This window comes from Phoca vitulina, unplaced genomic scaffold, assembly GCF_004348235.1.
Source record: "Phoca vitulina isolate PV1807 unplaced genomic scaffold, GSC_HSeal_1.0 scaffold41, whole genome shotgun sequence".
In the NCBI taxonomy this organism is placed as follows: domain Eukaryota; kingdom Metazoa; phylum Chordata; class Mammalia; order Carnivora; family Phocidae; genus Phoca; species Phoca vitulina.
Window position 1 is genome coordinate 3,968,341 of NW_022589744.1, and position 14,674 is coordinate 3,983,014.

The 14,674-nt window shown below is 37.9% G+C and overlaps 1 protein-coding gene across 5 annotated transcripts in view; it reads left to right on the forward strand.

Annotated features, from left to right (window-relative positions):
- The window catches only part of HELZ (helicase with zinc finger), a 159,085-nt gene that overhangs the window by 69,609 nt on the left and 74,802 nt on the right, over positions 1-14,674 (forward strand). For 3 of the 5 annotated variants that reach the window (XM_032429922.1, XM_032429923.1, XM_032429924.1), the window contains 4 exons: positions 5,281-5,614; positions 6,495-6,625; positions 13,040-13,219; positions 13,732-13,836. In XM_032429922.1, coding sequence (XP_032285813.1) covers positions 5,281-5,614; positions 6,495-6,625; positions 13,040-13,219; positions 13,732-13,836 — 750 coding nt within the window. The remainder of the gene's footprint in view (positions 1-5,280; positions 5,615-6,494; positions 6,626-13,039; positions 13,220-13,731; positions 13,837-14,674) is intronic. The other 2 variants (XM_032429925.1, XM_032429926.1) reach the window with 2 other exon arrangements.

Consider the following 14,674-nt stretch of genomic DNA (forward strand, 5'->3'; position numbering starts at 1 on the left):
TTTACATGGTCACCTTTTAGCATTCCTTCCGTTAAAATGGGATTGAATGAAACCTCTCAAGATTAGACAAAATATATTTTGGCTTGAGTTTGGATGTAGTAATCAAGTTTATCTTTTTATTTTTTTACTTTAAAGAAAAGGGATGATTTTTCAAAGCGGTCCAGAAATTAAGATTTCTTTTTATGTTAAGTTTTAGTGTGAGATGTGTGGGGGTGGTAAGGATAATACTGCATTTCATTTAACTTTTAGAAAATGCTTCTGAGTTCTTTCAGGATTTAAAAAAAAAGAAGTATTTCTCTTGTCTTCAGCTACATGTTGATATGCATTCAATTATGATTCTGCCTTGAAGTGAAATCTATTTGATTCTTACATGCACATTTTCAAAAGAAATTGACTTTGGCTGAAGCTCTTGTGTCCATTAAACTGTGTAGTGGCAGGCATACTCAGTACTCAGGTCGTCATGGCTTCTCAGTGCTGACAGCTGACATGACAGACCTGGTGTGTGGAAGCACATTTCATCATTAAGATGGGTGAGGCAAGGCCTCTGTTGGGTATGCCTCAGTTCTGTTGCTCTGCCTCAGTAAACCCAGGTATTGGCTTATTACCTTGGTTGATTTCTGTTATCATTCATTTAGTCAGAAATTGTAGGAAGTGAAATTCTCTGTATAGCTTTGAAATTCTTTTAAAGTTACACTCAAGAGATATAACTATTGCTAAGATTGATAGAGCCATATTTCTTTCAGCTAAGTATGATATTAAATTGGTCAGAATTTGCTTGGCTGCTATTCTGCTCTTTCCCAAAAGGTTAGGAATTATGTAAGCTTTAAGGCTGATTTCAGAATGTGGCAAGCAATAATAGAAAGATGGTTTTTCTTTTTATTAGGAGATATCTTTGTTAATTGTAGGATAAATTTTTTATTCTAGGTATTTCTGAGTTACTAAATCTTAAAAATATGTATGTTGTTTTAAATACTTAAGAAATCTTACTAATGTAATTTAGTTTTAGGCTGTTAATCTTTTAGAAAATTAAAATTTACTAGCTTTAACTTATACCAGAAAGTCTATTATGTCTGTATCTTGAACATGTGATGTATCTTCTGGGGGAAAGCCGTATTTCTTAGTACTTTTATTTTCTAGTGCCTCTACCTCAAAAGTTTTGTTATAAGGTACAACTGAATGTCATAAGAGGATTCTCTTAATGCTTTAAGACTGAGGTGAACTTTTCATGCTTTCTAAATTATGATCAGGTGTTTTTTGGGATAGCAGATTCTAAAATAGATGTAATAGTAAAATTTTAATATATTACCTTAGTTGAGGAAATATTATACAATTTCTAGAATTTGTTAGGGAATAGTATAAAGTAGTTGAAATGGAAAAATATGTTGCCTGGAAAAAATCAGATTATTATGAAAATGTAAAAATAATTCAATGAACAAAATTTATTGAGTGTTCAAGGTGTTAGGTTTAAGAGTAGCCACTGCTGATTCTAAGGCAAACACTATATTTCTTTCTTCCTCAAAAGTTTGTAATCCATGAAACGAATATAACACTGTATGTTAACTAACTGGAATTAAAATAAAAACTTAGAAAAATGTTTGTTATCCACTAAGGGAGACAGACCTGTATATATAGGGTTATAATACAGTGTAATTAACACTGCAATGGAGGAATGCACAAGGGCCCCACGGGAGAGCATCTACCCCACATTAGTGGGGAGAAGGAGGATAGTCAAGTCAAGGAGGGAATCAAGTCGGCTTTTGGGAATAAGATGGTGTTTAAGCTGAATTTTTTTTTTTTTTAAGATTTTATTTATTTATCTGACAGAGAGCGACAAAGCGAGAGAGGGAACACAAGCAGTGGGAGTGGGAGAGGGAGAGGGAGAAGCAGACTCCCCGCTGTGCAGGGAGCCCGATGTGGGGCTCGATCCCAGGACTCTGGGATCATGACCTGAGCCAAAGGCAGACCCTTAACGACTGAGCCACCCCATGCACCCCTGAATTTTTTTTTTTAAGATTTTATTTACTTTATTTTTAATTTTTATTTTTTTAAAGATTTTATTTATTTATTTGATAGAGAGAGACACAGCGAGAGAGGGAACACAAGCAGGGGGAGTGGGAGAGGGAGAAGCAGGGAGCCCGATGCGGGGCTCGATCCCAGGACCCTGGGATCATGACCTGAGCCGAAGGCAGACGCTTAACGACTGAGCCACCCAGGCGCCCCAAGATTTTATTTACTTTAGAGAGAGAGTGTAAGAGAGCATGTATGTGTGCGCAGGTTGGGGGGTGGGCAGTGGGAAAGAATCTCAAGCAGACTCCCTGCTGAGCAGAGAGCCGGATGTGGGACTTGATCCCGGGACCCTGGGATCATGACTCACTAAGTTGGAGGCAGACCCTTAACCAACTGAGCCCCCCAGGTGCCCCCAGAGAGACCATTTCTGAATGAAGAATGCACTGTAAGAAATTTCTTTTCTGTCAGAAAACTTTTAATGACCCTAAATCTCATGTATGTGGAGTAAAGTAAAAATTTAACTGTATTTGAAAAAGCATGACTATGCCATGGGCTCCTGTTCTTTTTTAAAGCATATATTTTATTACAAAAAAGAAAAAGCAGGTGAACATAGATTATATGTAAACTGGGGAGTGTAGTATACTTTTATTTTCATTTTAAGACTGATTTTTATGTGAATCTTAGTGCATGTTCCAGTCTTTGAAGAGTCAAATGTAACTAGATAACATATAAACTGTATTTCTTCTTTTTTTTTTAAGATATTATTTATTTATTTGACAGAGAGAGACACAGCGAGAGACGGAACACAAGCAGGGGGAGTGGGAGAGGGAGAAGCAGGCTTCCCGCTGAGCAGGGAGCCCGATGCGGGGCTCGATCCCAGGACCCTGGGACCATGACCTGAGCCGAAGGCAGACGCTTAATGACTGAGCCACCCAGGCGCCCCCAAACTGTATTTCTTTAAATTATCATCCTACTTTCCTATTTTGGATCTAGTAAAATATGCACAGAGAATGAGAAAAATATAACGTGATTTTTAATAATTCCACACACATGGCAAATACTGCTGGAATTCATTTAATCCTCATTTGAGCCAGATCATTAAATATTAACTTTAGTATGTATTTATATATGTTTTTGGAGTTTAAGTGTTCTATTTTTAGGTTACTAATGGAACTTGTAAACCGTTATTATTTATTACATGCATAAGTAGCTATTCAGATATGTTATATTCCTTAAAGATTTCTGTAACAGTATTTCTCTATCCTTATACTTTTCTAACTTTATTTTTTTATTTTTTACTTTTCTAACTTTAAAGTATATAAATGGACATTCAACATTTTATTTTTTTATTTTTTATTTTTATTTTTATTTTTTTTTTAAAGATTTTATTTATTTGACAGAGAGAGCACAAGCAGACGGAGAGAGAGGGAGAAGCAGGTTCCCTGCTGAGCAAGGAGCCTGATGTGGGACTCGATCCCAGGACCCTGGGATCACGACCTGGGCCGAAGGCAGCCGCTCAACCGACTGAGCCACCCAGGCGTCCCTATTTTTTTATTTTTTAAAGATTTTATTTATTTGACAGAGAGAGAGACAGCGAGCGAGGGAACACCAGCAGGGGGAGTGGGAGAGGGAGAAGCAGGCTTCCCGCCGAGCAGGAAGCCCGATGTGGGGCTCGATCCCAGGACCCTGAGATCATGACCTGAGCTGAAGGCAGACGCTTAACGACTGAGCCACCCAGGCGCCCACATTCAACATTTTAATTTTTTTTTTTTTTTAAGATTTTATTCATTCATTTGAGAGAGAGAGAGGGAGAGAGAATGAGGGTGGGGGGGGGAGAGGCACAGGGAGATGGAGAAGCAGACTCCCTGCTGAGCAGGGAGCCTGATGCAGGACTCTATCCCAGGACCCTGAGATCATGGCCTGAACCGAAGGCAGATGCTTAACCAACTGAGCTACCTAGCACCCCTTAATACGGTGTTTTAATTAGATTTGTTTTCCTAATATTGTAAACAGATGTTTCCATTAAGGAATTTACAGTATTTAAAAAAAGTTTTGTTTTCTTTTTTCCTTAAGAATTTATAAGATATTCTTAGCATCGTATATACAAAAAGAAGATTTGAAAAGAAAACAGTTCAGTAGTCCTGTTAAAAAGTAGCCTTTTCCACAAATGGATATTTAGATTTTAAAAGAACTTAATTTTTTTCATTCACTTAATTTTAAATCTTAGGAAGAAAAAGTAGAAAATGTTCCCTTTCCTCTTTTACTGCTTTGTCTTCTCTCTCACAGCACTGTTTCAAGAATGGCAAAGGAGAGGGCTGTTCGTTAGTTTAAATCTTTCTTCCACGTCCTATTTCTTGCCCGTGTGGATCTTGATTCTCCTTACTTGTTCGACACACACATTCTCTCTCACACTCATGGGCACACACAGGAGTGGGTGCAAGTGAGTGCACCAGCCATTGACTGACTAGCTAGCGCTTAACTTCTCTTTCCGTAATTCCTGAATGGGATCTGTCTCAGTGTAGTCATGAACAAAAGTTTATTCTGGATGTTATTCGTTAACAGCATTGAAAGAAAAATTTCACAGTTTGAATCTTTTGGTAAGATGTACTTGGAAAGCCTCAGTTTAATGAAGGTCCGTTGTAGTTTCAACACTGCATTTCCTTCTGGCTTTAGGGGATTGTAAAGTTTTAATGGTCCCAGGGTGTGTTCAAGCAGACTTCTGTATTAATTAACCTGTAATAATATTTCATTTTATTAAAATATCATACTTAGCTTTATTTTAAATGTTCAGGTTTTATTTTTTTATTATTATTTAAAGATTTTTATTTATTTGAGAGAGAGAGCGAGCAAGGGAGAGAGCACAAGCTGGGGGGAGAGGGGGAGGGAGAAGCAGACTCCTCACTAAGCAGGGAGCCCCACTCAGGGCTCGACCCTAGGACCCTGGGATCATGACCCAGGCCGAAGGCAGCCGCTTTAACCGACTGAGCCACCCAGGCGCCCCTTAAATGTTCAGGTTTTAAAAATGTTTTCTTCAACTCAACTAAGTATATGCCTTTATGTAACTTGGGTGAGAGTTTATTGACTTAAAAAAAGTTTTTTTTTTTCCCGCTTGGATTAATGGCAGAAAGGTAATATATGGTTTGTAGCTCGATGGAGTGGAATTGATGAAGTTTTAATTTTCTGTATGTTTAAATTTGATTTATTTTGTTTTGCTCTTCTAGTTTTTTGTTTTTGATGTAAAACATTCAGACTCATTTTCTACTTTTGATTTAGGTTCAACCTTAAAGTGCAGTTGCAGATTCTGGCAAGTTTCATGCTCACTGGAGTTTCTGGAGGTGCAAAGTATGCTCAGAATGGACAACTTTTTGGTCGCTTTAAGCTTACTGAAACACTTTCTGAAGATACTTTGGCTGGACGGCTGGTGATGACCAAAGTCAATGCTGTTTATTTATTACCAGTCTCTAAAGAGAAGTTAGTACAGACCCAGGGAACCAAAGAGAAGGTTTATGAAGCTACTATTGAAGAAAAAACAAAAGAATATATATTTTTAAGGATATCCAGGGAATGCTGTGAAGAACTTAATCTTCGGCCTGATTATGACACACAGGTGTGTTTTGAAGTGAGGCAACTCCATTATGGTTGTCTATATATCTTTGTTAGCTGATACAGTTCTGGTTTGGTTTTCTAGCTTCTGCTCTAACCAGAAGTGCAGTTGATTTTGAAGTGTTACAGAGGTGGGTGGAGAATTAGACCCCTGGTAACTCTCAGAGAAACCCAATTCGATAATTAAGTAACATCTACAATGTTCCAGTCTTATACGAGGCCAAACTTTCTGATTAGAATTTTAAATCAGCAATAGAAGAACAGATGAAAGGAAACTAAGCCACATCCAGGGACAGTTCTTATCTCAGGTTGTATCTGCTTGTGTTCTCCTCTCTTTATGGTTTCTTAGGTGAACTGTGTGTTCACTCTGCCATATTTAACTGGAAAGCCAATCTTCTTTAAAATTTTATTTATTTTTCTTTTTAAACATAAAATTTGGTGATTATTATTTATTCATAGTAAATTGATACAGTGTCCTAGGCCTGGTTTTTATCACTCAAGAGATGATATTTCACAGATGTTAGTTGATTTTATCAAGTATATTATTCATAGGAATATGGTGGAACCAGATAACCTTGATTTAGATATTAAGTGATTCACAAGTACTTCATTTTCTTTAGATGTCAAATGAGGTTAATAATGATACATATATCATTGGTACTAGTAAATGAGGTAATTTATGTAAAGTGCATATTACAATGCCTGACAGTAAGTAAACAAAGCAAATATTAGCCATAATAATTCTTATTAAAACAGCATTGCACTTAAAAGAATCTCTAAACTTGGCTTCCCAAAAGGTTATCTCCGCAAAAATTTTTAGCAAGCTGTAAGCATTGATGTTTGCATTCATGCATTTTAAAAAAAAATTTTATTTTGTGTTTCAGGTTGAACTTCAGTTTCAATTAAATCGATTACCCCTCTGTGAAATGCATTATGCGCTAGACAGGATCAAGGACAATGGGGTTTTGTTTCCAGACACCACTATGACTCCAACCATACCTTGGAGTCCCAACAGGTACAGAAAAGGAGATGTCTCACTAAAGGAAGTTGTGTTAATGTGAAATTGAATAACGCTAATATAGTTTTTTAAGCAGATTTGCCATACTCTCCAGGAGCCATGTGTTAGTGGAGAAAGGAGAATGAAAGAGCCCTTAAAAGGAAACATTTGAGGTTCATCATGTACTTTCTTTACTTGTCTTCAGAGTCTAAATGAGTTCTATTGCTTTTCTCAACAGCCTTAATTTGATAGAATGCCAAGCGATTCAGGAATATTTCTGAGTATAAGTTGAGTGGGAAAATTAGGACCTTTTAATGTGGTTCAAACAGTTCATTTAAAATGATTTTTGAATATAGAAGACGTTTTTTATAATTTTGGAAAATGGAAAAAGAATCATAGAAGATAGTATTTCAGAAACTGCTCTCAGGTTAATGGTTGTATAAATATTTTCCTGCTTAAATTCACTTTGGTACATATTCGTGTCTTTATAAAGATACTTCTGATTTGTTTCCAGACTAACCGTGAAGGCTGTATGACTGCATCTTTCTTGTCATCCTTTTCCCAGAGTTTTTATCTTCTTGGCCCCTGCTGCTGCCCTGCTCATTGCACCTTTTCTTTCTTTCTTTTTTAATCTCAGTGGCTCTACACAATAGAAGGTTATTTATTTATCACTCGTGTCAATCCAGTCATGGTCGGGTGGCCCTACTCCACCACTGATGGAGGCCCTGGTATCTTCAGTAAGTGGTTTCCATGGTTTCACCCTGTGTGTTGACATCCAGCTGGCAGGCAGGGGAAGAATGAGCACAGGGGATCACGTAGGAAAGTTTTATGGGCCAGGCCTAGAAGTGGCAAATTCTCTTCCCCTCACATTCCATTTCTTTCGGTTCTAAAAACAGAACAAAGCACAAGACGCCTTAAACAGAAAACCCAAATCATTTCTCCTTAATTTCGCTTACCCTTACTTTTTCCCATTCTTCTTTTTATTACCAAAATTCTCAAGCAGGAGTAGTTTATGTATTTCTGCTGTTCTTTATACTCATCCTGTGATCTCCGTTTTCTACTTCCTCACTCTCCTGAAAGTAATCAGTGATCTACTAATTGTAAAACTCCAGTCTTCTCAGTTCCCATTTGATTCACCTTCTCTGCACCCTTTCCCCTCCTTCCGTTCTTACAGCCAGTGTGTAATTTAGAGCTGGACTATGTAAGGAGCCTTCTAGTCGGTCTTCTGTCCTGCAGTGTGTATCTCTGTTCTCTCGTCCATCCCACATATTTCTTCCACAGTTAGTTTGCTAAAATAATCATTTCGTTTCAGTGGTTACAAATCTCTGATGGCGTCTCCTTGATATGTGGATAGTCTGAGCAGCTGAACACCAACCTCTTGTTACATAGTTCCATTGACAGGGCTTCCAACAGTAGCTTCAGATTTATTTTTTTCTACTTGACACCCCCCCCTTTCCCTCTAAATCCCCATGCTTTAGCCATATTGAATTACCTTGAAGTTTCTTTAGTTGGCCGTACACTTAATTTCTTACAAATTTTTTAAAAATTGTAAAATTTACATAACACAAAACTGACCTCTAAACTTTTTTTTTTTAAGATTTTATTTATTTATTTGAGAGAGAGAGAGAGCATGAGAGAGGGGAGGTCAGAGGGAGAAGCAGACTCCCTGCTGAGCAGGCAGCTCGATGTGGGACTCGATCCCGGGACTCCAGGATCATGACCTGAGCCGAAGGCAGTCGCTTAACCAACTGAGCCACCCAGGCGCCCTAAACTATTTTTAAGTATATAGTTCAGTAGTGTTTTTACATTGTCAGGCAGTCAGTCTCCAGAGCATTCTCGTCTTGCAAAACTGAGACTTTCTACCCATTAAACTCAGAGTTTCCTCCTCCACCATTTTTATCTGTAAATGATTTTCTCTCCCTGAAATAATCTTTGCTCAATATTGATCTGTTGATCCCCTGTCCTTTAAGATTCAGTCCAGCTCAAGTGCTCTCCTTCAAGGAGAGAAACCTGACCCTACCATTTTCATTATTCCAACAAAAATTTCTTGAGTACCTGCTGTGTGCTAGATTCAGTTAGTTTTGTGCTTTCAAGCACAATTTCTCTCAAATTAATTTTTGTCACTTGCATACATTTCTCCTGTTTTCTTTTTTTTTTTTTTTTGATTTTTTTAAAGATTTTATTTATTTATTTGACAGAGAGATAGAAAGCACAAGTAGAGTGGCAGGCAGAGGGAGAGGGAGAAGAAGGCTCCCTGCTGAGCGGGGAGCCGGACCCAGGGCTCGATCCCAGGACCCTGGGACCATGACCTGAGCCGAAGGCAGCCGCTCAACCGACTGAGCCACCCAGGCGCCCCTCCTGTTTTCATTGTACTCTGAGGTCTTTGAAGGAAGAGACTGTGTTTCATTTATCAGTAAATCCTCAACAGGGCCTTACACATTATTAATGTATGATATATTTAACTTACTGAGTTTCAAGTTTAAAGAAGGAAATTAGGGTTTCAAATGTGAGGGCATACCAGTAAACTTCTAGGCATGTATTTGATATGTTTACTTCTGAAAATTATATTGTCTATAACTGTTATTCAAGCACCACTGACTGCAAGTGTGAACTGCAAAAGTAACTAAGAAAGTGTCAGCATCAGAAAACTTCTGAGCAGGAAGAGATTCCGTACACTGTAATTTAAATAGTAATCAAAAGGTGTCTGAGTGGAGGAATATACTGAGAAACCATTAGCCATATAAAATCTTTTCTGGGATAAGGTAGAATATAGATAGATAAATGAAGTTGAGAAATTATTCTCACGCATGTGGTCTGTAAATTAATTATAAAAATGCATTAGACCAGGGGAAAAAAGGACTTTGAATTAATGTGGTTCAGGGTTTAAGTAATTTTTATTCAAAATGAGCTTGAAGAGACTATATTATTTTAAACTGTGAAACTCGAGATGGGTCTTACTGGCGTATGTATTGTAAGTCCTCTTCCCCTTATTGGGCAGGTGGTACACTAAAGACAGCTGTGCTCATTGGCCTTCCTCATTCATGCCCGGAAACTGTAGAGGTGATCAGCAGTGATGGTTTCTGATCTCCTCTGAAGCACTTATTTATACTAAAGCAGTTGATAAGTAGAGTGGCCTATATAAATAAAGAGATCTTGTATTTTAGAGCTATACCTATGAATTCGTCATGAATGTCTTAGATTTATACTTTTATATATAACTTATTATTGGTCTCATTTATAAGTTCATTGAAGTCACCACATTTGAAGAATTAGAAGGTGTTTTTAAAACTTCCGTTTATTTGTTTTTGAAAGTGTGTATTGGTCAAGTAATAAGTCGTTTTTCTGAAATCCTCAGTGAACGTAGTAATAGAAACTAACGTTAATCGAGCACTTATTGCTCAGTTATTTTTCTAAACAGCTTGCATGTATTATCTCATTTGCTCTTAGAATGACCACCTGATGCACATGTCGTTATGTCCATGTATAGATACAGGAGCCCTTGGGGTCAGGTATGGATGCAAGTAACAGTTTACTGAACTAACTGTGGCTTAAACAAGTAGAGATAGAAGCCCAGGGGTTAGGTGGTCTAGGACTTGCAAGGGCTCCGCAGTACCATCCAGGACTGAGGTCTCCCCTCCTCTCCACCTTAGAGCATGCTGGTTTTCTTCTTGATGTCTGTTACCTCTTGATTCTAAGATGGAGTTTTGTTTACCAGGATCTCCTTCCAGCCAGGTGAAGGAGGAAGGCAGAGGAGCAAGAAGGGCTTTCTCCTAGTGAGGCTTTGTTTGTGTTTTATTGAGTAACAGAAGCCCTTGTGAGGGACCTCTTCCTATAAGCTCATTGACCAGAGTTGGAGCTCCGGCAGAGGAGGGTGAGAAACGGAGTGTTTTAGCTGTCTAGGCTCAGTAGTAGAGGAAGGCAGAGGAGATGCCATGAGTGGTTTGAGGTAACTGTTCCACAGTTCTCCACATATATTAGATCTGGATTTAGTGATTACCTAAAGTAATTTCCTCTTTTACAGAAAATGGAATATTGCTAGGTACTGGCAGAATTATGAGTAAATAAGCTGTTTAATGATGAGAGATTCTTTGAACTAAAAAGTTTGAGCTTTAGTGAATGGTTTCCAGGAAATTTGTGCCACTGGTCAGAGTTCTTTTGTTTTTTACTTAAAAATTTTAAGTTTCAAAAAAAAATAAGAATTGGCATGTTTATATAGTCAAAGTTTATTTTCTATAGTTTTACATTTCCTCAGAGACTTTCATTTGTTTGAAATTATCTGTCCGAATATAGCATTAGCTATAATTTTTAAAAACTGAAAGTATTAAGATTTTCCATGAATAACTAGTTTCCGATTACTGTAGAGTACAGCCGCTGAGAGATGGAATTTTCCTGTCTAAACCACATTCTCGTCTTGCAGGATTATTTTGTAGGCACTTTGAATGTAAATTTTCTAAGCATCTCTTTACACACCCTTCCTATTTTGGTTCACATCCCTATCATTTTTACCATACTTGTTGCAATATTTAGTATTTTAATTGTAGTTGTGGGAAAGAATGCCGGTGATTCTCCACTTGGTTTGATCCCATGTAGCATCTGCTGTCCATTTAAATCTTCGAAACTTAGCCAAGTCATAGAAGGGACACTCGTAAGGATAGATCCCACTGCAGCAACCATTTGTGCTACTATGACAGGTGTTATAGGACATATGTACATTATGTGTATGGCGGACAATATTAGAAAACATTTCATATTGTTTGGCCTTTGATACTTTTTTTTTTTTTAAGATTTTATTTATTTTTCAACAGAGAGAGAGAGACAGCGAGAGAGGGAACACAAGCAGGGGGAGTGGGAGCGGGAGAAGAGAAGCAGGCTTCCCGCGGAGCAGGGAGCCTGATGCGGGGCTCGATCCCAGGACCCTGGGATCATGACCAGAGCCAAAGCCAGATGCTTAACGACTGAGCCATCCAGGCACCCCTGATACTTTTTTTTTTTTTAATTTAATTTAATTTAATTTTTTTATTTTTTTTAAGATTTTATTTATTTATTTGAGAGAGAGAGAGTGAGAGAGAGCATGAGAGGGGAGAGGGTCAGAGGGAGAAGCAGACTCCCCACTGAGTGGGGAGTCCGATGTGGGACTCGATCCTGGGACTCCAGGATCATGATCTGAGCTGAAGGCAGTCGCTTAACCAACTGAGCCACCCAGGCGCCCCCTTTTTTTTTTAAAAAGATTTTATTTAGGGGCACCTGGGTGGCTCAGTCATTAAGCGTCTGCCTTCGGCTCAGGTCATGATCCCAGGGTCCTGGGATCGAGCCCTGCATCGGGCTCCCTGCTCCGCGGGAATCCTGCTTCTCCCTCTCCCACTCCCCCTGCTTGTGTTCCCTCTCTCACTGTGTCTCTTTCTGTCAAATAAATAAAATCTTAAAAAAAAAAAAAAGATTTTATTTATTTATAATTTGAGAGAGAGAGAGACAGAGATAGCAACAGAGATAGTGAAAGAGATCACGAGCAGGGAGGAGAGGGAGATGCGGGCTCTCCTCTGAGCAGGGAGCCTGCCTTGGGGCTTGATCCCAGGACCCTGGGATCATGACCTGAGCTGAAGGCAGATGCTTAACCGACTGAGCCATGCAGGCACCTGCCCCTCTTTGATACCTTTAAAAAAAACCAAACTGCTATTTTCTGACTTAAGAACTTTGTAAAGGTTTAATATCTCTTAACCAGGAACATACAGGTTTTTTCTTTGCCTCTTGTTTTAAACTTCACTAAAGAGAGCTTCAGTGGCCTAGAATTTGAAATTCGGTTTGTCTCCCTTTTGCATTTTACTTGCTGTGCAAAGAAACTAATACTTCTTTATTACCCGAAAAAAAGTTTTCTGATCCTTTTATGTAACAGAGGGATATTAAATTTTTGAGACATTGCCATTACTATTTATAGACTTGGTAGCAGCTAGACTAGAAGTGTGTGTGCTTTCTTTAGTTATCAAAATCTTTTTTGAGGGGCGCCTGGGTGGCTCAGTTGTTAAGCGTCTGCCTTGGCTCAGGTCATGATCCCCGGGTCCTGGGATCGAGCCCCACATCCGGCTCTCTGCATGGCGGGAAGCCTGCTTCTCCCTCTCCCATTCCCCCTGCTTGTGTTCCCTGTCTCGCTGTGTCTCTCTCTGTCAAATAAATAAATAAAATCTTAAAAAAAATCTTTTTTTGCACTTGGAATAGGACAAAGTAATTAAAGTGAGTTTTGATTAACATAGTGAAGCACCCTGCACCGACTCTCTTGGGTAGTTTTCTGAAGAGAAGTTTTAGAATAAGCATTTGTTTTTGTAGATGCTCTGCTTCTTCAGTATTTTTAATGGTTCAGTAAAATTTAGGATTCTCTCATGTTGTGTTTTGTTTATTTATAAGGTGCATGTGTTTAAAATAAATTTTTATTTTCTGTAGACAGTGGGATGAGCAGTTGGATCCTCGGCTAAATGCAAAACAGAAAGAGGCTGTTCTGGCCATTACAACTCCACTTTCAATACAGCTGCCTCCTGTTCTCATCATTGGACCCTATGGGACAGGCAAAACATTCACTCTAGCTCAGGCCGTCAAGCACATACTCCAGCAGCAGGAGACGAGGTGAGATGGTGGTATGTGTGCTCCGATTTCATCATTAGGGCACAAGGCCTCTGTCCTTATTGTGAGTACAAAGCTAAGGCTAGCAAGACCACTTTAATTCAGCTTGGGGGGGAAAAAAAAAGACACACACCAAAACCCCAAAGGACTAAAATTTGAATTCTTTTAAAACATACTGTTTTTAAAAACTGGCAGTGTAGAGAATGATACCTTTTAAATAGCCATCAAAATTCCAAGTCTGCAAAAGGAATTGTGATATATGTTATAGCCAAAAGAGTTGGGTGTGTAAAAAATGTTCTGTGTGATAGATTTAAAAAGAATTTGGGGGAACTTGTTTCCTTTACAGCTTAAAGAGTAATGGTTTCCTGAAAACATCATTGAGTAATATGTTGGAGATTGCTGAGCAGGTTGAGGGAAATGTATGATATTAAGATGGCCACTGCTTTTGTTTGGTATTATACTGCTTGAGTAGTTTTGTGTTTTATCATTCTTTTTATTTGCACCATTTATTTCAGCAGGATCCTCATTTGCACCCATTCTAATAGTGCTGCTGACCTCTACATAAAGGATTATTTACATCCATATGTAGAAGCAGGCAATCCCCAGGCAAGACCTCTCAGGTATTTTTTAAGGCTTATTATGTATCTGTATCATACTTTATTATTCTTAAGAAAAGGTGTCTGTAAAGATTTTAGTAACTTGAAGAACGCAAAATCTTTAACTGTATGTTGGCATTTGGAGGTGATGCCTTTTGAAGCAGTCATTTAAAATTAAGGAAAAATTTAAAAATCTTTGACCACATTCATTTCTTAAACATTAAGTAAAGAGAAAGACATCCTTTTTTAAGTTTTGTATGTAAAAATGTTGTTGCAATCTGAGCAAATTTTGATGTGTACCTCTAAAAGATACTATGATGAAATAATATAAATATGATTTATTTAAATCAAATTTAATTAAAATTCCAGCATATTTTGCATGGCAGAGTAGTCATGCAGTAGATATAAAATTTTGACTGTGATCATGCAGGTAATTTCATAGAAGCTACACTTTAGAGAAGCATGAAATATTGATATGATTTCTGCAACAAAATGTATTTGACTGGTATTTAAAACTTCTTGCAGTCATTTAAGAAACAAAGTGTCAAAAGTTTACGTTGATATAGAAAGGTCGTCTTAAATGTATATGGATATGAAATGTACTTAAATACGGATTGTGGGGGAATAAAATCCTTTTCTTCAGAAAACAATAAAGAATCATTAAATGGTTGTTTATACACCATTTGCTTTCATTGTTATATGAATTAATGTTTAGTTTTGCCATTTTACAAACTAATAATGTCATGCCCTGTGTTGTTCGAATACAATTATTGCTTACAAATTAATTTCTAACCACACTTTTGAATCATAATCCACTAACTTTTTATTTCTAGTTGAGTCCAGGCATGGAAAAATGAGATTA